Raw genomic sequence first — 22,480 nt, forward strand, 5'->3', positions numbered from 1 at the left:
TTGGTAGTGGAGAAAACTTAGAGCAAGAAGTCGATTTGCGTTGGCTCCCAAGGGCACTAGTAACTTCTTCTGATGGCTTAACTATCTAATTTTTGATTCCATAATGTTTGTTTTTATTATATCCTGAAGTTGACTTGTTATCTACTACTAACGACACCTAGTTTCAACGCACTGAACAGAACTAGTACTAACACACAGCGTTAGATGGCGGTGTTACATAAATGCCCCCAAAACTCGATAGATGGCGCTGTCAAAAAAAACAATGAACTTACCGAGAATGGCTCTCAGGTGTCCTTCCAAGGTCTGCAGGATGGTCATTTTGATTTCTTTGACGGACTTGCCCAGGAACTGCTCGCAGGCAGTTGTGAGAAGTTCGTCCTCGTTCATTATTTTGCATTGGGCCACACCGGTGACGGTGAGCGGGACTCCCTGTGCTGTTTCCACGTACTCGCACATTGGGTTGAGGGTCATCACCTGGATGAACAGGACAATATTTAAATCGCGTAGAGACCTTGTAATACTTATACGAATGATAGTAATAAAACCATGTTCGATTCCTCATCATGTAATTTGTAGTCTATACTTAGATGCGGTCGCTGATAACCTTAGCTTCATCAATCTGTCTAATTATTTGAAGAACAGCTTTAGCTTAATTTTTCTTTACAATAAGAACAAGAAGAAGAAGAACGTATGTCCTTGAAGTAAGGAAATTATAAAATTGTTGGTTAATATCTATGGTAAGTGTTACCTCAAGTGAGATCCTCTGGACGTCGGTGACGAGCCACCAGGCCCACGCCCACCCACCGACGATGGTGCGCTTCGTCATAGAACCGAAGCATCCTCCTGCAAACAAAAGACAACAACGTTTAGTGAGTGCTATAAGACGTGCGATACAGAGAAGGTACGTTCTAAAAATATAACTGTCTAATTATATCTATACGTGTTATAAAAATATATGTTGCAATCATTTACGATTTGCAATTACTTAAATTTTTATAGTCATATTTTATTACAATTCATCATCGATCTAGTCACAATTTCTTATTGGGGGTCGGCGCAGCACATCTATTTCGAACAATTTTATTGTGTTTTAGAGCAGATATTACATTTTTTATAGTTTTGAGAGATACCCCATACTACATCGTTCTTTCGATCAATCGCATGCTACAAGTAGTGGAAAATTCCTCCAAACAATTCCATTCCTTCGAAACACTTGCTTAAATAACCAACACACCTAGTTTTAATTATGTAAGTGCCCTTAAGGTAATAAAAGGGGAAAGTATTCCTAACACTTGTAGTTCTACTAACTGTAGTATTATCTAAAGGGCGGTAACCTCAGGGAGAGTGCCTCGTGTGCCTCACGTGGTGCAAACAAGTTTGTCTTCCCCTACACCACATAACCGTTATGCTGTGGTCCTTACGCTTTCTATTTTAGATTGAGTATCATAGTTATTACATCTTTGAGGTTTATGTCATGATTATTTGAGGTTTAATTCTTATGTTGAAGAGAAATGAAGAGGCAGGTTTATTGCAACTTGAAAATGATATGCTTATAACAAACTTACGGATTTGCTCACAAGAGATAGGAATTGACATAACTTGTAGGGGGCTAATCTCAAAATATAGTAAGCAAACCAAGTAATCAATCTCAAAGGCTGAAGATGATGTTGATGGAGGTAAAGTTACTATCTCAAACTTTGTTTTCATAAGTTCAAAATAAACACTGAGTTTGACACCAGGGTCAAATATCGGCTTGGAAGTTTTGAAGATGGTTAATTGGTGCTCTGAACATAAATTCAGTTTTCACTGATAAGTAGCATTCATGGATAGGGTAGATTTCCTATAGAAAAATATAGGGAATTATTTTGACTTTTCTATAGAAAGGCCAAAAAAGGATAGTCCAATCAAGTTCTAAAGAAAGGGGAATGTTGACTCAAATCAAACATAATTCCAACAATATTCTAAATCAAGATTACGGTAAGAGCCTAGTATCATTTCCAAATTCACTTTCATCGGTAATGGCGGGTAAGTACCGTCACTTGACACTGCGGGCGACTCTCGCGCAACTAGTTGTAATATGACGTTTGTTACAAGCTTATTATACGGAGAATTAATGTAATAAGAAAATGGATGGATTGCGGTTTGGAAGAGACTTCAACCCTGATTAATAAGGAACTTGACAGGTGTAATGGCGAGATAATAGAGAGATATTTGGAAGAAACCAAAAAAGTTGCACAAAAGATTTCTAAGAAACAGATTACGAAACATATAACTTCTTAGAAATGCTTTTGGGCAAATCATTTCGCCTAGATGCAGACCTTATGAATCATCTAATCACAATCAAAACCATGTTCATACTAAGTGGGTATGCATGACGGCAATATAAAACCTATTGACAATAAGGATAGATAAGTATCCTCAATAAAATATCGAGAGCTTTAGATAGAAAATTAAACAAATACTATAAAGCAGGAAAACCAAACACAAAACTTGCTCATCTACCACAAACAACAGTTAATGAACCTAGTTCATCGGTATGAAAGCCATTGAAAGCAGGTGAATTCCTATGGGATTATGTACGGTCGGTACGTGGTCGCTGGCACGGTCGCTCGTCCTGCCAGCCATTATAACGCATGACACATCGCGCGCTACCGAAAGAAAGTCGTGCGACCCAAAAACGCAACTAAGTATACCTAATTTTTTTTTACCTTCGAGAAGTTTTTTTGGCTCCATCAATACTTAAGTATTTCTAAAATTGTCATTGCCTTTTTATAGTATACGTGGTTTAAGTGAAATACAAGATGGTAGATTCATAATGTCAAGAGATGAATGGTCTGTATATCATAACAGAAGTTCTGATCATCGTCTTTTGAATAAAATGAAAAAAAGGGGACTTAAAATTGCCATCTTTTGCCAAAGTACCAAACTACGGCAATGGCCAAGCGAAAAAAGAAATAAAATAGTAAACTTTCAAATTAACACAAATGATTCACACAAATATTATGAAAGTGAAAGACAGATAAATCGATAAACAAATAAATTGCATTGCACATCCGTGTTGCAAATGTAGGAAATCCCAGAAAGAAATAATATGCGCACTTGAATCATTAATGAAACATCCTGTAAAAGTAAATCAGTGCGAACATAAACATAGTTTGGAAAAGCATGCAGTATAGACTGAAGTTTATAAAACTGGCAATATTTCACGAAGTCCATCGGTCATATTTTTCTAAAAATAATAAATTACTTATTCTTATTCGGTATTGGCAAAAGTCCGCATTAGCAAAGATGGTCAGATGAGAGAAGGATCATCATCGACTTATTTAAAAGGATAAGGTAACACGGTTACTACATCAAACAAAACCAATGACGTCAAAGCATGTTCAAACTGAGCCCCTTCTCCCACCATTTCACTACAACCCAATGAACAACCTGCGCGGGAGTTGATACACAACAGCCGAAGAAAGTGCCCGCTACCCGGCAACACGAAACACCGCGTGCATTCGATATTTAAATCGACTTGACAGATTCCAAAACTGAAACTGATCAAGCAATTAAAGATTTGAAAAAAGAACACCGTTACGTGATGAGTGAAGTGCGCAGACGCAGGGAAAGTGTTAAAGAATCCGTGATATGCAGTTTGTAATGGACAGTAAATCGGAGTTGTTCAATATAATTTGGTGCACATTGAAGAGCTTTCTGTATTATGTTTTGCTGTGAAAGTGCAAGCGACTGACCGTAAGTTACCTTGAAGCTTTGGAACGTAAACATTTGTTTTTCATTGTCGTACTATTGTTGTTCGACGTCGTTCGTTGTAGAAATTTTGAAGACGGCCGTGTTTGTATCTTGAACCCTGCTTGAACAGAGTTATTGACGTCTTATTGTATTATCAGCAGTATCTTCTCTTTTAGTAATATCAAACTTATTGTCTGATACATGACTGTCAGATAAGTGTCATATTCACCATCATTTGTAAGCTTTTGATTGTCCCACTGCAGGGCAAACACTTTTTCTCATACATAGCACTCTTCCACAGTATGAGAACGGATTAACGATTTCAGACTTTATGGGCCTTACTACAAAAACTTTAAACCCTGTTTTACACTTGTCTAATAAAATTTTGGCTGCAAAATGAACCATATGTCAACGTCATAATTTGACATTTTTTTAGACAAGGCATAAACTGACGTTTAAGAGTTTTTGTGGTAAGACGGTATAAGTCCAGGTTTTCTCAAGGTGTTTGTGTGTGTCGTTTACACTAACTAATTCATTGGTGTCCATCCATACGTGGCGAGTATAGTTAACATAGTAAAGATAACACTTCTTCAAACGGTCATGCATCGACATACATATGTAGTTTGATAAACAAATCTAAATTCAACGGTGATAAGTTCACGTGTTTAAGTGAATGGTCACTTGGATTACTTGGGTTCATCTGTTGTCTGAGGACTCACGTGTTGACTATATTGCCAGCCTCCAATTAGAGCCATTACAATTAGCGACACGCATTGTTCAATATTCAATTCTGTTCGGTCACATGCCATTTAGTAAACCTTTAAAACATTTTGCCTCAGGTTTCGCTACAAAAGCATGGCAACTTCTCTATTTCAAATTGATTGATGAGTAGCCAACATAATTTCGTACTAAGCATTATCCCTCTAGAATATTAAAACTTTAATCATTATTCCACTAGCCCTTAAGTACCTAATTACTTATGTTTAATTACGCAACATTTCGGCTGCCAAAATGGTTCACTTATATAACATTAGTGGATGTATTTTCTCCGGAACTTTTTAATATTCTGGAGGCAAAGCAAGCATTTGTAAATAGTCTTGGCCGCGCTTCAATGACATTTTGGTACACTTTCTAACGAAACAACAACAAAAAAACGATGACTTTTTAAGTAAATTTTTGTCTGAAATATAAAATGCGTGTCGTACCTATTATTATATTATTTAGTGCCAACACTAAAGAACTTAAAAAAAACAAATTACGTGGAAGTCTCAAAGTGAAGTTAATCTTTAAAATGTCTATATGTGAATTAAAACACAACAAGTTAAATAAGCTTGTAAGAATAAAGTTAATAAATATGGTCTTATCGCCCTTAAAGGGTGTAACGAAATACCCTTGACAAAACGAATAGCAGATTCTGTGTCGCTCACAACAAGATATTAAGTAAAATAATTACAAGGCGTAGTTAAGGCTTCATTTTTACCAAAGTGTGTAAGTATTGTAGTCTTACCTTAATATAGAAAATGGAAGTGATGTATGTCATGTATTCTGTGCTGAACTATACAATAAACTACAAAAAACTATGATGATTGAAGGAGGAATCCTTTAAGTTTTCCTCCTTCAATCATCAATTAACATTACATAGCACTTACCTTACTATCTGCTAACACATTCAATTTTACACCCAAATCTCTAAAACTTACGGTACAGAATTGCTTGTAAACAAAGCAGTGCACTAGACTTATGTGACAGATATGGAATTTTTGTGAGAATAGATTAATTAAAGAGGCGGAATTTAAGTTGCACGTGAGATGAAAGTGAATTACGGAAAACTGAGTATAAAGAATGATATAAGCAGGTGGTTGAACGTTTTACGTGCATGGGACACGGAAGGTAGAGCGTGGTTCGAAGCATAAAAAGCGTGTTAAAAAGTACTTAATCTGCTAGATAATAAAAGGTTTCATAATGAACATTAATTAAGTCAAAAGCAGGTATATTTTAAAAAGAAATAAATACTAACTACTATATAAATACTAACTACTAACTAAAAGAAATAATACTAAACAAATGATGAATCCGAATTGCATCAGATTTGAAAAGTAATATACTAACTAACGAAAACCGAAAACTTTGTGAGATAAAAACTTAAGCAAATAAAAACAAAACACAAACGAGAGTTTTGGTAAGAGAGTCACGTTGTTATATAATTTGAATTTGGAACACAAATACCTCAGAACTGATCACTTCGATCGACAGCAATGATACAAAAGAGTATGGTCCCAAAAAGTCCTGTATGGGAAACAATTTTTCAGAGATTCATGACGAAACTATTAAATTAGGATAAGTTCACGAGTAATCCGGTTAGAGAAGGTAATAGTAATTCCTATTAAGTTGTACAATAGTATATAACACAGTGACACAGACTCCAAAAGTCTGAATTGGTTTCATGGATACGATCTCTGATGATATTATTAGTAACGCGTGGATGATCACAGTTTTTATGGTCTATGACAGATTTCTAAATAATCATGCCATTAAGTACTTTCCTAGTAAATTGTATGGCTTTTAATTATATTTTTTTGTCAAATTGCCCTTTTTGAAATCACTATCCACGGTACAAAGTACCTACCTTTACGTAACTTAGGCGATTTTCGATTGAAATTCATAAGTGCCTGACTTTCATATCTATTGATTACTTTTCTATATTTTTGCTAGCCACGACACAGTTTGAATCTATATTAATAATAATGTCACTTCGCTGTAATTTTATAACTCAAGGACGGTTTCACCTATCCAAACCAAATGTTTAGTCTTTGTTCGAACTATTTAGTACATGGTTTATGTGATGTTTGCACAAAGTCGGTCTCCAGCGGTTCTCCAGTAATCACATTTCTTGTAACAAAATGGTGGACTTTATCCGTAGCTAAGGACGTACCGGGCCACTAATATATCACATTTTTATATTTATATATCACATTTTATGTCTTTTTGGGTGAAAACTAAACTTAAAGTTCCCAAATACGCCTTAAAACTATCGATACAAGCAATCATTAACCACGACCCACATCACTGTAACGTGCAGTGACGCAGACACTGTCGACGCACGCGCCGGTCCCGACATAACGGGAATACTCGAGTCGTCTGTAGTTAACCAAGCCAAGTGACACTGTTTGTTTGCTGGATTCCGATACTGGGGCATTGTTTATGAATTAAAAGCTATATCTGGGGGAACTAATTAGAATGTTTGGTTCCATTATGAGTGGTTGTATTAAGACGTCCACTGCTAGACAAATGCCTTCCCTAAGGTTTGGATATCTTCCCGGCAAAAGTGGCTAGATCATTCGTCCATCTAATGGTTAAATTTATTATTTCGAAAACTCTTAAGTTCAACCAGATGTCTTCCTCCTGATTATTAATTAATAGATCAGCAGTAAGATTGTATGTAAAAATCTCCCAACGAAAACGCTTCATATACACATAAACTGTAGTTGGCGAGAGAGTGATAAAAATGAAACACTTTTTCAGATAAAGATTCCATCTGTATCTAGCGCCCACTGTTCTTCTAACCCTGTTCATTGACCTGTACATACATCATCAAACCCATTAATTTCCAGTCTAACCAAAACTAACACCATACTAAACTGATTGCAGGTAAGATGAGCGCGATAGTGAATGCGGCCGCCGATGTGCTGTCGGGGACGGCCATCGCCGCTGCTGCCGGATCGCAGGTAAACGTCCTCTTACTTACTATCGTTGAATTAGATCATGGAAAAGCATGATACTTTGTTTGGATCATGACCTTTGCTAATATTTTAAACGCGAACATACTGAACCAATTAAAATATAATACAAAAGGATAGTCAAGATTAGACAAGAAAGGACATACAGGACTACTTTTTATATCCGATTGCGGGAAGAAATTCACTCGGATTGCGTGTGGAACCTCTGGGAACAGCGAGTATATAGGATTAAGGTTGAAGCGATACAAAGAGACAAAGATGAGAGATTTAAATTATTCCAAGTCAAAACAAGACATGAGTCAATTAATCTGCAATCAGAATGAGTAACTACTTCATTGGCTTTTGGCACAGCATTGCTAATGCATATAAGAAATTCACTAGATACTCACATACCTATGTATATTAGATATACATACAGACGAGTATCTGTAGTATACGAGCCATGCATCTTGTGACGTCACGTTCCACTCGACTAGCATACCTTACACGGTTTGCACGCGAAGCTACTCGCCAATGCTACTCACTTCCCCGTTCCGGTAATAAAAGCTGATGAGTGATGCAGTTTTATGCATCTCTCATTTACCGACTTAAAAAAGGAGGTTCTCAGTTTGACCTCTTTGTATGTGTGCGATTATCTCATGTTTGGCGGAACCTATTTTGATATTGGCTGTTTTCAGCATAGTAGGTATTTTCAGACTTAGGATAATGTTTTAGGTACGTCTTCGGGTATGTCTTGTTTCCAAATTGTTTTTCGATTTACTGTTATTTGAATACTTCAAATTAGGGCTGTAGCACAAAGAACATCAATAATATCGAATCGAGCGTTCATATCGATTAGTAATTGATTAACTTTTTCGCTCATTCCCGGCAGCTAAACCATGCTTCATTAGTTTTCTATTAAAAACATGCATGACTCCGCTGTAATATAGATTATATGCAATGATATATGAGTAAATTGCGAGTCTGTCAAGTTTGCACTTAGTACTGACATTCCTGACTGTACTTGTACAGTTACCAGTTAGACTGGTCAGTCAGACTTTATCTCCTTAGTGAAGCCGGAAACCGGAGAACGAGCTAAAACCGGCTCCTAACGTATTGGATCTACTTAAGTTCACTTTTACTTTTCGTGGAGTTACTTCAGTTTAGACTGACCATAAAGACATTAAACATATCTATATTAACTGTCCTTAGAAATACGTCTTGTCAAATGGCTAATTCACCCTGATCAACAACAATTGAAACTCAACTCGATCCTTCTCACAATAATGCCGAGTTTGGCATAACCACCAGCTCTAATATCCTCGATAAGCCTCAAGCTAACTGGCAGTCTTAACATTCCAGGTAGCCTGGTTCATCCCGATGCTGGTGGCAGCTATAGCGTACTACCAGTTCGACGCGACGGACCCTGAAGGCAGGCCTGCAGACATCGGCGATGATCGCATGCTGCCGGACTATGACTTCATCATCGTTGGAGCTGGATCAGCTGGTCAGTGGGTATTGACTATTGCTGCTTTTAATTTACATAATATACTTATTAGTTTTTATTTACTAATCTTTATCTATCTTTGCCTACAAATATACTAAAGAGGAAGCATTTTTTTGTTTGTTTGTACCCTAAAAGCTTCAAAAACCGATTTGAAAAATCATTTCACACTTGGAAAGTTACACTCTTCCCAAGTAACATTATTATGCGATATTTTATACAGTAGTTTCAGTCGGGCAGTAGTTTCAACGGGACGCGGGTGAGACCAATGTAAAACGGCTAGTGTTTTATTAATTACAATTTATTATATCATACTCGTAGTTAACGCAATAGTTAGTTAGTTTATAGCGTGATACATTAATTGGGTTTCTTATACTTTTTTTTTAACGAGAATTATATACTTATGTATTCTTTTTACGTTTCGCCTATCAATAATTTTTACAAATATTCCTTTTCAGGTGCAGTGGTAGCAAACCGGCTATCAGAAATCGGTCACTGGAAGATTCTACTCTTGGAAGCTGGTGGAGATGAAACGGAGATATCTGACGTGCCTCTATTGGCTGGTTACCTGCAGCTTAGCAAACTGGACTGGCAGTATAAAACTGAACCCTCGGGAACCAGTTGTCTAGGTAAATAGCTTTTTAATACAGTAGTCCACAGAGATAGGTTTTACGAAAGCATTAACAACAATATTGAAATCATTCTTATTATCTTATTTATCTCAAATACGTAGATTAAATCTCAATTTGTGTATTCATGTATTAAGTCTTTTTTTTAATTCTTACATTAATATATTCCAGCTATGGAGGGCGGCAGATGCAACTGGCCCCGTGGAAAGGTGCTAGGAGGCAGTTCAGTCCTGAACTACATGCTATACTTACGAGGAAACCGAAGAGACTACGACTCCTGGGAAGCGATGGGCAACGAAGGCTGGGGCTACAAGGATGTTCTCTATTACTTCAAGAAGTCTGAAGATAATAGGAATCCTTCTTTAGCCAATACGCCATATCACAGTACTGGAGGATATTTGACAGTTTCTGAAGCACCATATCATACACCACTAGTTTCAAGTTTCGTTGATGGAGGTGTAGAACTAGGGTACATGAATAGAGACATAAATGGAGAGAACCAAACAGGTTTCATGGAAGCACAAGGAACCATCCGTCGTGGCAGCCGCTGTTCTACCGCCAAAGCATTTCTGAGATCAGCAAAAGATCGACCCAACCTTCACATTTCAATGTATTCTCACGTTACTAAAGTTATGATAGACCCCAGAACGAGGGTTGCTTTTGGTGTTGAGTTTGTTAGAAACAAAATGATATACCGCATCCGAGCTCGGAAGGAGGTAATTCTGTCAGCTGGAACTATTAATTCCGCGCAGTTACTTATGTTGTCCGGGATAGGCCCTGCAGAGGAACTGCATAAACATAAGATACCTTTGATTCAGAATTTGAAAGTTGGAAGGAACTTACAGGATCACATTGGACTGGGCGGATTAGCTTTTATGGTGAACCAACCTATTTCTATTGTAGAACATCGTCTTTATACTGTTACCTCACTCATGGACTACGCTATGTTTGGAGAAGGTCCCTTGACTATCATGGGTGGAGTCGAAGGCTTAGCTTTTGTTAATACTAAATATGTAAACGCTTCGGACAACTTCCCAGATATTGAATTTCATTTCATTTCTGGATCTACAAATTCGGATGGCGGAGAACAAATTAGTAAGATACATGGACTGGTAGATACGTTTTATGATGCTGTGTTTAGACCTATAAACAATATGGATGTTTGGAGTATCATTCCTATGTTACTACGACCACGAAGCAAAGGCTTCATACAACTGCGAAGTGCAAACCCTTACGACTACCCTTATATTTATCCAAACTATCTATCTGATGAATTGGATGTAAAAACTTTAGTTGAAGGAGTGAAAATCGCTGTAGCACTATCTAGGACGAGAGCGTTTCAAAAATACGGCTCCACTTTAAACAAGCATGTGTTTCCAGCTTGTGTGAGTATCAAAAGGTACTCAGACGCATATTGGGAGTGCATGATCAGACAATACACTTGTACTATCTACCATCCTGTGGGAACAGCAAAGATGGGACCTTACTGGGATCCAGACGCAGTCGTGGACAATCAGCTGAGAGTGTATGGGGTCAAAGGTCTACGAGTCATAGACGGCAGTATTATGCCTAACATAGTAAGCGGGAACACTAATGCTCCTATTATTATGATTGGGGAGAAAGGCAGTGACATGATCAAAGAGTTCTGGTTAAAACGACGAAGTTCCAGATATTACATTTGATTGACGTACAAAATTAGTATTTATCAGTATTACTTGCGTGTGAAGTGTTGTAAATATTTCGAGTCATGATCAAGTTGTGAAATTATTTATTTTCTATTTATTGATGGCGCTCAATTGTAATTTATTTAATTAAGGATAGTGTGTGTAGATAATAAATTATGTTGAAACTAATGAATGTGTTTGCTCTCATGTCATTATTTCTAGGTCAGAGACCTGCAATGTCGTAACAATACAGTGCTACTTGATGCAACAGATTTGCTGACGGTGATCAATTGTGATACAATGAATTAAGTGCAGAGTATTAAAATAGCACAGAGATATCAAAGCGAATATTGACTATCATATTTATATTGACAACGATTTATGTCTTTCCTAGTTGAGAATTAAAAAGACAGTAAAACATATGTATTTTACCTTACCTTACCCAAAGTAAGGAAAAGGCTCGGGAGATGATGATGACCCATAATATACATTTATAACAATGTTTTAGAATACCGAGGAATAAAATTGTTTAAATAAACAATACACGTTTTAATTAAGGCGCGGCTCCACCGCAGTGCACGCTGTGCACGGACACGCGGCGCATTTTAGCTGCGTGTATTCATTTGTTTGACAACGTGGGTCTACGTTTCCACTGAAGTACACGAATATGACCCACGACTATGTATAGCGTGGCACGGCGCACGGGTAGACCCACGCTGACAGCGTTAAACTACGTAACCGCTTACAACAACTGCTCTGCGATAATCGAGCTGTACATAGTCGTGGGTCTTATTCGTGTACTCCAGTGGAAACGTAGACCCACGTTGACAGCGTTGAGCTATGTAACCGCCTATTCGAGCAAGCCACGCGTGTATCAATGACGTCAATTCATGCGTAGCCTCTCCGTGGGTTGCAGTGGACACAACCACATACATTTTCTTACAAAGCGAAGCTTAATACACGTGCGTAGCCTCTCCGTGCACCGCGGTGGGCTCGCGCCTTTACACTACATTTAATATTGAAATAATTTTCAAAAACAAATCTGTAACATACCAAATTGATCTTCTGTTGCTACTAAACCATTTAACTACTCTGTGCCCTGTAACTTACAAGCGTGACACAATGCCAGCTGGTCTGATATAAACAATAACTTGTCAAATGTGCTGAATCAGGTGCCATTCAATTTCTCCACATATCAGTATGTGAGCAGCCGCGGCGCGCGTATTATGGCATCATGTCGACTCAAACGGCAACGTCACTCAGGGGGCTCCTATCCAACTCCCGAATCACTTTCGGACTACTCCCTGGACTCGGCATCCTCATCATCCTCCGAATGGCCATACATTTATACAGACCTGATATCGAAGACGCAGAAAACCGTGTCAGAGATCATCCATTTGAAGAGCTCCTTGATTGTTACGATTTCATCATCGTTGGTGGTGGATCCGCAGGAGCTGTGTTGGCTAACCGCCTGTCAGAGAACCCCAAATGGAACGTGCTGTTGCTAGAAGCTGGACAAGACGAAAATGTACTATCAGAAGTGCCAGTAATGTTTCCTGTACTTCAAACCTCGTCTATCGATTGGCAGTTTCTCACGGAGCCGAGTGACGGTTACTGCTTAAGTATGATAGAAAAGAAGTGCAAGTGGCCTCGCGGCAAAGTGCTCGGTGGTTCCAGTGTGCTCAACGCTATGTTGTACATTAGAGGGAATAAACGCGACTACGACAACTGGGAGAGAATGGGCAACATTGGGTGGAGTTATGAAAATGTATTGCCTTACTTCCTGAAATCAGAAGATATAAGAATACCTGAGCAGCAGTACGATCGATATCACGCTACTGGCGGTCCATTGACAGTTGAACATTTTGCTTATGAACAGCCAATAACGAAAAAGATTTTAGAAGCTGGTGAACAATTAGGGTATAATATTCGTGACGTGAATGGAGAATATCAAACAGGGTTCACTCGGTCCCAAGCAACAATTAGAGACGGCCTTCGATGCAGTACTGCTAAAGCGTTTCTAAGACCTGCATCTAAAAGACCAAACCTACACGTCAGTGTCCATTCACTAGTAGAAAAAATACTGATTGACGAGAAAAATACTGCGTATGGCGTTAAGTTTACGAAACGTGGAAAAGGAAGGATAATCAAGGCTAGCAAAGAGGTCATATTATCTGCAGGTACGATACAGTCCCCTCAGTTGCTGATGCTATCAGGTATAGGAGATGCAGAACATTTGAAAGAACTGGGAATACATCCGATTGTTAATCTTCCTGGTGTCGGACAAAATCTTCAAGATCACGTCGCAATGGGAGGACACTCGTTTCTTTTCGACAATCCATACGACAACGGAACAGATTATTGTTTTAATATCCATCAAGTGATGTCAATAGGAAGTCTAATAGATTTTAGTGTAAATAAGAATGGACCACTGTACAGTATGATGGAGGCTGAGGCAATGGCGTTTGTGAACACTAAATACCAAGACCCGAGTGAAGACTATCCAGATATTCAATTGTTTATAGCTCCGACTGCAGATAATATGGATGGAGGTTTATTCGGTAAACGGGCCAATGGGTTAGATGATAATACGTACGCAGAATTGTATGAAGAGATTCTATATGATTCTTCTTTTTCTATCGTACCTCTGTTACTGCGGCCGAAAAGTCGGGGCTACTTGAAGCTAAGAGACGCGAGCCCCTACTCACCACCACGGATTTATCCGAACTACTACACTGACCCACAAGATGTCAAAGTGATGGTAAGTATATTGTTATTATTCGCAAACCTCCAAATATTATTGTTGTCATAACATACATAATAACAATCATGTAATTAGTCGATAAACTATAAAATTACTACAAATGACGATCATTAACATGCCATTAACTGAGATAATTTTTCTCTGTTGAAAAATGTTACATTGTCAAAATTGAGATACTAGGGCAAGATATCATGGGGGTGAACAGGTCAAAGTAATTACCAAAAAGTGTATTTTGTAATCAAACATAATTGTTTGTGTAAGGTGACTGCGGGGAGAAACGTAATGATTTCAACAATTACTTAATTATCGACCAATGCAAATCTAGTCTAGTAGTCGAAAATGTAACTTTTCAGGTTAAGGTCTGAGTCCGAAGGCTAAAACCATCAACATATCAGCCTACCCACTGCTAAAAATAGGCCTTCTTTAGAGAGCGTCAACCAACCCGGTCTTGGAAAGCCCACATCTATCCAAAATTACATTGTAATTCAACAAAACACTTCCATTTCAGATAGAAGGAGCGCGCATAGTACAAGAACTAGTGAACCAGCCAGCGTTACGAGAGCTGAATGCTCGACCCAACCCTCGACGGAACCCCGGCTGTGCAGCACACGAGCTCATGTCAGAGGAACACCTGGAGTGCCAGGCACGTCACCATACCCTGACCATATACCACCCTGTGGGGACCTGTGCTATGGGACCCCGTGAAAACTCATGGGCTGTTGTGTCTCCAAGGTTGAAGGTGTGTATGTATGTCAATACCCGACAACATAAACGTCCGCTTTTCTTGAAACAGTTGAACGTGATTGTTATAACTAGTTGTTTTAAGAAAACTGACATTTATGCTATCGGTGAACGTGGGCCAAAAAAAAAATATACTGGAGCCAAATACTCTTAGAACTAATTTTGGAAATCATAGCATTCGTTGCAACTTTTAAGAAGTAGCTTTTCATGTAAAACCGGGTACAAAAAGGATGTAAGAATAGATTAAGGATCAAACAGTCAAAAGGCGGACTTGAAATAGTAATCCTAATCTGTTTGAGATAATAACGCAGACAGTATAGCGTCAAGATCATATTTACATAATCAGGACAATTTAAGTCTATCTTAATTGGTCACATGAATCATCATTTGACTGGTTTTGCAGACAGCAATACAAAAAATTGTTTACAACGTTAGTGCATTAAGAAATGACAAAATGTAACAACCACAGACTTATAGGATTTACCGTCTTAATAGTTATAGTTTCCCCACCTGCATAAAAAGTTGTCTATATCTTATTCCGTTTTCTAAGCGTGAAAGACTAACAAATACCCATATATCAAACTACCACGTCTATAAAAAAACGTTGAGGTATCGTCAATAAAAATAGTGTGATCAATTAAAACGGAACATTAACGTCTTCAGTCACTCCTGTCTACTACAGACTATAACTTTATCCTTTATCCTTTATTCTTTTCAGGTATACGGGATAGAGAATCTTCGAGTAATTGACGGGAGTATTATGCCTACGATCGTGAGTGGCAATACCAACGCGCCTATCATCATGATAGCCGAGAAAGCTGCCGACATGATCAAGGAAGACTGGTACAATGCCCTCTCTCAAGAATGTCTACTAGAAGAAGCTAAAGCTTATCAACAGCCTAAAAATACTGTAGATGAAAACCCAACTAAAGTTCCATTTAACACACCACCGGATTTGTTCAAAGAAGTTTCTACTTTATTCCCCTCTCTCAACACTAGCTTAACAAGTATTCCTGTTAAAAGTAACACTGCCAAAGTTGCCGAACCTAAAAAACAATACAAACCTAACGTACAAGTACCTAAAATTAATTTACGAAGGGGACAAAAATATCCTCATTTTTATAAGTCTCCACTTTTGAATATTCAACCTCAAATAACGGTACCTAATCTCGTGAATGACCTGAGGAATTTTCATGAACGAATCTTGTATCCTAAGGTGGGTTTCCAGAGACCTCTAAGTAATGTATTAACTCCGGCTATAAGACCTCCGGTATATCAAAATACACTGAATAGAGTTAATGATCCTAATTTTTATTTTGAAACCGGCAATATCATTACTCCAAGGGGAGAGAAGAAATGCAAGATATGGTTGTACAAAAACGGTGAAAAGTATGAAGTAGAATTGCTTTAGTTTTTAATTAATTATTATTTATTTTTTTAATGTAAGTCGGTAAATAAACCTAGTGAAATATTAATTGATGTTGTTTATTTTTAGCTTACAATGTGACTTGAGCACGGAACCCCTTTTCCTCTTAATTACTGTCCCTGACTGTCTCGCTACAACCTGAGGTTATTCTTTAAATCCTACTTATATTATAAATGTGAAAGTTTGTGAGAATGTATGGATGTATGTTTGTTATTCAATCACGCAAAAACGGCTGGACCGATTTGATTGAAATTTGGTATGTAGATAGGTGATTAACACATAGGCTACTTTTTATCAACACACCACGCGGGCGAAGCCGCTGGCGGAAGCTAGTAGGAATATAATACGTACACTAAGTAAATATTTACTTTAAATACGACTTATTGATCAATGCGAATGTAGGTCTGTATGTTAACTGTCATGGCAAAACGGCGGAACTAATTTTGATTAAAAAATATATAATATGGAGATATGTTCTAGGTTTTAAATATTAACTACTTGAACCACGGGAAATCGCAAGTGCGAGATAGTGATTCACAATGTGTGTAAACAAAATAGCTCTATATTCTTTGTTAGATAATTATATGTAGATATTCGTATGTATAGTGTCATTGATATAAATGCAATCACTTGCATTTTATAAAAACACACGTAGGTGCAATTATTTATGGATGCACGTACATTCTTGTAACATTATGCTTCCTTACTTGCACCACTTACCATTTACTAGATCAGTAGGTCAGTAGAAAAATTGTATTTTGGTTAGGTATCCTATCTACATGTTAAGAGTGATATTGTCAAAGAAATTCTAACGAAACAGAAACAGTATTTAAATATTAAATTATAATGTTTAATTAGTGGGTCCTGGCTGTCATTACGTTTAGTTAGAAGCCAGCATGTCTGACAAGCAGTCTTACCAAGAGGTATGTACCAAGGTAAGAGGGTTAAGGAGGTCGGATAGGCAATTAGTAGCTCCGTATAAAACATGACGAGACTAGGCAAATGTATAGCTTTGACTGCTTGTATGTCGCTAATTATAAAACAATACAAAATCAAGTGTGTCTTGTGTATATCTGCGCTCCGACATACAACGGCTTAATACATAGCTTTAACACATAACCCTTTAAAAATAGACTACAATTAAGCAAAAACTGAAGGCTAGAATTTGATAGGTACGCTAATATGCTATTACCTTGATTCCAAGTGTCCATGAGCCATACTTCCCGAGTTATCAAAAATCGTTTAAGCGGCTAATTGCTTCAGATAAAGAAATATTAAGATGTAATTTGTAGTCATTATTAGAATATAATAATATACTTACATTGTTATACAAAATTTTTGGATTAGGTCAAAGTGTATCAACACTTATCTACCTCTGCAATAGCTGGCAGCGTGCTCTTTCTAAAGCTATATTCTCAATTGCCTTTACTTTTACAGACTTCCCAAAAAGGAGGATCTAATTTGGGATGTTTTTGCTATTATATTTATAATATTAACTAAGGCTAAGCATTAATTTCCATTTCTTACCATAAGATTACAATTTGAAATAAAAAGGAGAGTTGAATAACTTGTACTTATAGCTAAGTTAAATCTGAGATGTTTGCAAAATACTTTGTGTCTTCTAGTGCTTACTCACTAATTACTTGGCCCTGAAGCAACAAAGGATTTAATAAAAAAGTTAAAGTTTACATAAAACATTAATTAAGAAAAGTAAAGAGAATAAATTAAATCACAACTGTGATGCTGTACATGAAACAACTGTTCAAAGAAGTGTGACAATAGAAAAAAATCATATATTTAGACACTGGTTCAGCGACATACAAAAGTTATTTACTGTCATACATAAACATATTCATTAATAACAACTGAAGCCTACTCGCACGGCTCACTATTATTATGTTTAAAATATCGTTATATCTCTGTCAACTTATAATGTGGATTGAAAAAGACAGCATAACATTTTACGTAGAGAGAGTTTATTTTAATAATAGTGTAATGTTATAACTTCATTCTTGACTTAGATCATGGTTTCCAGGCCCTTCTTAAATTGATCAGACAGCTGTGCAGGACATATTACAGAGCACAAGCATTTGCGCAGACACAGGTGCATTCCCGAATTCCCTTACTCTTACCTAAAGCTTGGTGGGATGGCAATCCGTCACGACCGGGGATAGGTTGGGAGCGAGGCCGGAATTTACGCCCAACCCATCGGGAATCGAACAGCAGTAACGCTATGTGACTACTCTAGACCAACGAGGCAAACCCGACTTACCTACCATAAAATAAATTCAAAATCGCATGATGGAATTCATAGACTAAACATTAAGGCAAAACACAAAGAAACATTATCCACATATACTTAGATATACCCCACCATAACAGATTTTTAAAACCTGGTACAGCCGACCCTAACATAGTAAGGGAGGCTACAAAGGCTAGGCCAGATGATGATGATACTGAGTAAGATTTTTACTTGTGCGATTCAGCTTTGTGTACGGGCCCTTATTTTGGAAAATGACGATAAAAATTTAACGCCACAAATTAAAGGCCATTATTATGATATTGATACAATAACAAAATTTGCAATTATCTGTATGTGACGTATTCGTCTTGCCTATAGCATCTCGTATTTATACGCCCGGGAGATTCTGGGATGTTCATACTGACCTATCTACACCAGTCGTCAGCATCACAGACTTCAAAGGAGAGACGGCTAAAAAGAAGTAAGTTTCATTTTCGCTATTTCATCTTTATTTATTTGACCCGATTTCAAAGTAAACTCAGTATATTCAGTTACCTTTTCTTTTTAAATCTTCTTGTTTAACAATCCATTTTCTTTACTCACACTTTTTGGAGAATCTAAAATTAAAAAACGATTTAGCTCATTCCCAGGTTTTCATATTCTGTATATTCACCATAACCCTGTTTGCTATCTTATTCCTTTCTGAGCATATACCTCCCCTAACTCGTGTCAAGTCGCCTGGTCTTCAAAATATTGCCCCATACTCATAGCATCTAACAGCATATTTTCTAAATTGTTAAAAAAATCCATGCTCCATCATTAACATCGACATTTCTCTCCCCAACAGAGCAAGATGTCGTGGGCTTGCGATCCTGCTCTGACGAGCACCATCGTGAACAGCTACCAGACTGCTGGGCCACTGTTCATGCAGAGTCTGCAGACTTTCCTGGCAGCCCAATGCGCGCTGGTAGGAGACCATCTGTGGCCTGCTGATGCTACTCAGCAAGTTCTTGAAGGTAAGGAAGGTTTTAGGAAACTGTGAGCTGTTTTGTTTCATGTGTTAATTGAACACTTACGGCCAGTTTCTTCATCAAAAGATAAAGTAATGTCTAAAGTAAAAGTAACGGTCAAATTCGTTTTTTCAAGGCTAAAGTGACAGCAAAACTAATAGAAAAATGGAATTTGACCGTTACTTTTACTTTAGACATTACTTTGACTTTTACTTTGGCTTTAACTTTTGATGAAGAAACTGGCTGTTAGAGAATAAGTAATATACTGGTAAACTGTATTTAAATAGGAAATAAATTCTATTATATTCTATGTCTTAAGGAGGGTGCCATTATTTGATACTGTCGTTCACACTTGTTGCTGACTTGTACTGTTAACCTTCTCGGAGTCAAGGTTCCATTATAATTTTGTAAAAGATAATGTTTCATGATTTACTAAATTAACAGTTTGAAAAATGTTGTCCTTAATTTTTATGAATTAAAGTGTGAAACTGTTTATAAGCAAATAATTTAGTAGATAATAAATAAGCAATGTCATGTCATGATTCGTAATCTAGATACAATACTTATCGGATTAAAGACCACAGTTGATTGCAAATTAATAGATACGGGATAACATTAGGTACATTCAACGATAAGGATCTGCAGATATCACGGTAGTTAAATAATGTGATGACATAATTCTTATTTTTAATGTTTATAGTAAAATTTTAGAAACCAATGCCGTGGTGGTAAATCAATATAATACTACTAAAAAGGTTTTTCTTTCAGATCCCAACTACGACTTCATTGTAGTGGGTGCTGGGTCGGCAGGTTCAGCAGTTGCTAATAGACTTAGTGAAGTCCCAGAATGGAAGGTTTTACTCGTAGAAGCTGGCGGCAACCCTACCCTGAACACCGAGGTAAGCTCCATAGATATATCAAGTGTATTATATGAGAAATCATATTTCTTACAATAGAACGATCTCTAATGAATCTATTCGATTCCACAGATCCCACACTTGTTCTACAACAACATGCGCAGTCCACAAGATTGGGCCTACAAAACTCAGCCTCAAGACGGTGCCTGCAGAAGCTACACAGCCAAGGGTTGCGCCTGGCCACGTGGTAAGGCCCTCGGAGGCAGCAGCAGTATTAACTTCATGTTCTACGTCAGAGGCAACAAGGCTGACTTTGACGAATGGGCAGCTGACGGCAACTACGGATGGAGCTACGATGATGTCCTACCCTACTTCAGGAAGAGTGAGAAATTCACCGGTATCTACAACGAAGAGAACAAGAAATACCACAACTTCGAGGGCAACCTTAATGTAGCCGTCGACAAACAGTCCCACGATTTTGAACACATGATCATCAATGCGGCCATCGAACTCGGATTGAAGAACTCGACCGACATCAACGGTGAGAGCCAAATGGGTGTTATGACATCGCAGACTACGACCAAGGATGGAACTAGGTTCAGTACTGCTCGTGCCTTCTTGGCCCCAATCAAGGACAGGAAGAACTTCCACGTTATCAAACACGCTCAAGCTACTAAGGTATTGTTCGTGCCTGGCACCAACATCGTTAGCGGTGTCTTGCTCCACAAAGACGGTAAAGACATTGTTGTCAACGTAAGGAAAGAGCTGATTCTGTCCGCTGGTGCCATTAACTCACCGCACATTCTTTTGCTGTCTGGTATTGGACCCAGGAAACACTTGGAAGACATGAAAATCGAAGTTAAGGCTGACTTGCCCGTTGGACAGAACTTGCAGGATCACTTGTTCGTTCCCACCTTCTACACCAAGCCTGGTCCCAAGGACTACTACTCCATCTCAACTATTGTGAAGAACTTCGCTCAGTACATCATGGAAGGCACTGGACCTTTGATCAACACCAGCCCTAACCGTGTCATCAGTTTTATCAACACCACGGACCCTGAGTCACCCGCCTCTGACATGCAGTTCCACTACTTCGTCCTGCCTCCTGGCGTATACAACCTGATTGACATCTTCCAGAAGCACGGATTGAACGATGAGGCATACACTAAGTTCAAGAAAATGAACGAGGACAAATTCACTCTGGTAATCTTCAACACTCTGCTGAAGCCGAAGTCTGCTGGTCAGATCCTTTTGGCAAGCAAGAACCCGCTCGAAGCCCCTCTGTTGTTCGCTGACTACTACAAGGACCCCGAAGACATGGAGATTGTTATTAAGGCTATGAAGCAGCACTCTCTGAGACTGGGTGACACTAAGGCTCTGAAGGAGGGTGGATTCAAACTGGACTGGTTGGACATTGACGCGTGCAAGAAGTTTGACAAGAGCAGCGATGAATACTTGGACTGTATCTCGAGGGAGCTGACATTCTCGCTGTACCACCCCACCAGTACCGCTAAGATGGGACCTGACGGTGATGAGACCGCGGTCGTTGACCCTGAACTTAGAGTGCGCAAGGTGAAGGGATTGAGAGTGATCGACGCTAGTATCATGCCCTCTGTTGTAAGAGGTAACACCAACGCTCCTTCCATTATGATAGGTGAGAAGGGCGCTGACATGATCAAGAAGTTCTGGCTGAACAAACACACCGAACTTTAAGTTATTATAATAATTTATTCAAAGACTAGCCATGAAAATTTCCTTCTACTGAAACGAGCCTCTTGTACAAATTAGATAATATCTGGAAAGTGTTTGTAGTAATGGTATTTTAAGGATTAAATAATACGGTATCAATTACTCCTGTGTTTTGAATTATCTTTATAACACTTTTTTTTATACTACTCGCAAGCCATAATTTAATAAAATGTCCTCATAAAACAAAGTCTTAAATCTTACACATTCACATATTTTACAAGTGAAATATTCGTTACTCTGTATTCTCTCAGCAAAAGGTCGTTTATCTTGATCTTAATGTTAAGGGCAATTCCTTGAATCTTGCGGGGCATACAAACAAGTAACAGATTGAATAAAATATTTAAATTCATGGTCCTTTAGCAATAAATACTATGTAGTTACTTGTGCTGTGCAAATACTTGATGTACTGCGCAGTTTAGGTAGCTAAGTGTTTGAGCAAATTT

At 38.0% G+C, this 22,480-nt stretch overlaps 4 protein-coding genes across 5 annotated transcripts in view; 3 read left to right on the top strand and 1 right to left on the bottom strand.

Moving 5' to 3' along the window:
• LOC124639745 (flotillin-2) overlaps nt 1–22,480 on the bottom strand; it is a 279,960-nt gene that overhangs the window by 47,505 nt on the left and 209,975 nt on the right. For both annotated transcript variants that reach the window (XM_047177210.1, XM_047177211.1), the window contains exons 2-3: nt 749–843; nt 273–474 (exon numbers count right to left, since the gene is read on the bottom strand). In XM_047177210.1, coding sequence (XP_047033166.1) covers nt 273–474; nt 749–843 — 297 coding nt within the window. The remainder of the gene's footprint in view (nt 1–272; nt 475–748; nt 844–22,480) is intronic.
• Nucleotides 7,389–11,404, top strand: LOC124639748 (glucose dehydrogenase [FAD, quinone]-like). Its single transcript, XM_047177216.1, has 4 exons — nt 7,389–7,460; nt 8,814–8,958; nt 9,414–9,584; nt 9,756–11,404. The coding sequence occupies exons 1-4, from the start codon at nt 7,389–7,391 to the stop codon at nt 11,264–11,266; spliced, it is 1,899 nt and encodes a 632-aa protein (XP_047033172.1). The 3' UTR covers nt 11,267–11,404.
• On the top strand, nt 12,483–16,164 carry LOC124639734 (glucose dehydrogenase [FAD, quinone]-like). Its single transcript, XM_047177195.1, has 3 exons — nt 12,483–14,009; nt 14,521–14,751; nt 15,472–16,164. Exons 1-3 carry the CDS (start codon nt 12,483–12,485, stop codon nt 16,162–16,164), a joined length of 2,451 nt encoding a protein of 816 aa, XP_047033151.1.
• Nucleotides 18,851–22,139, top strand: LOC124639742 (glucose dehydrogenase [FAD, quinone]-like). Its single transcript, XM_047177207.1, has 4 exons — nt 18,851–18,902; nt 19,269–19,437; nt 20,200–20,330; nt 20,421–22,139. Exons 2-4 carry the CDS (start codon nt 19,275–19,277, stop codon nt 21,999–22,001), a joined length of 1,875 nt encoding a protein of 624 aa, XP_047033163.1. The 5' UTR covers nt 18,851–18,902; nt 19,269–19,274; the 3' UTR covers nt 22,002–22,139.

This window comes from Helicoverpa zea, chromosome 19, assembly GCF_022581195.2.
Source record: "Helicoverpa zea isolate HzStark_Cry1AcR chromosome 19, ilHelZeax1.1, whole genome shotgun sequence".
NCBI lineage: Eukaryota > Metazoa > Arthropoda > Insecta > Lepidoptera > Noctuidae > Helicoverpa > Helicoverpa zea.

Excerpts from the sequence above, each read along its gene's own strand:
- LOC124639734 (XM_047177195.1), top strand. The coding sequence starts at position 12,483 with ATGTCGACTCAAACGGCAACGTCACTCAGGGGGCTCCTATCCAACTCC. Across the intron at positions 14,010-14,520 it reads CACAAGATGTCAAAGTGATG|ATAGAAGGAGCGCGCATAGT; the intron begins GTAAGTATATTG and ends CTTCCATTTCAG. Across the intron at positions 14,752-15,471 it reads TTGTGTCTCCAAGGTTGAAG|GTATACGGGATAGAGAATCT; the intron begins GTGTGTATGTAT and ends TATTCTTTTCAG.
- LOC124639748 (XM_047177216.1), top strand. The coding sequence starts at position 7,389 with ATGAGCGCGATAGTGAATGCGGCCGCCGATGTGCTGTCGGGGACGGCC. Across the intron at positions 7,461-8,813 it reads CCGCTGCTGCCGGATCGCAG|GTAGCCTGGTTCATCCCGAT; the intron begins GTAAACGTCCTC and ends TTAACATTCCAG. Across the intron at positions 8,959-9,413 it reads CGTTGGAGCTGGATCAGCTG|GTGCAGTGGTAGCAAACCGG; the intron begins GTCAGTGGGTAT and ends ATTCCTTTTCAG.
- LOC124639742 (XM_047177207.1), top strand. The coding sequence starts at position 19,275 with ATGTCGTGGGCTTGCGATCCTGCTCTGACGAGCACCATCGTGAACAGC. Across the intron at positions 19,438-20,199 it reads TACTCAGCAAGTTCTTGAAG|ATCCCAACTACGACTTCATT; the intron begins GTAAGGAAGGTT and ends TTTTTCTTTCAG. Across the intron at positions 20,331-20,420 it reads ACCCTACCCTGAACACCGAG|ATCCCACACTTGTTCTACAA; the intron begins GTAAGCTCCATA and ends TCGATTCCACAG.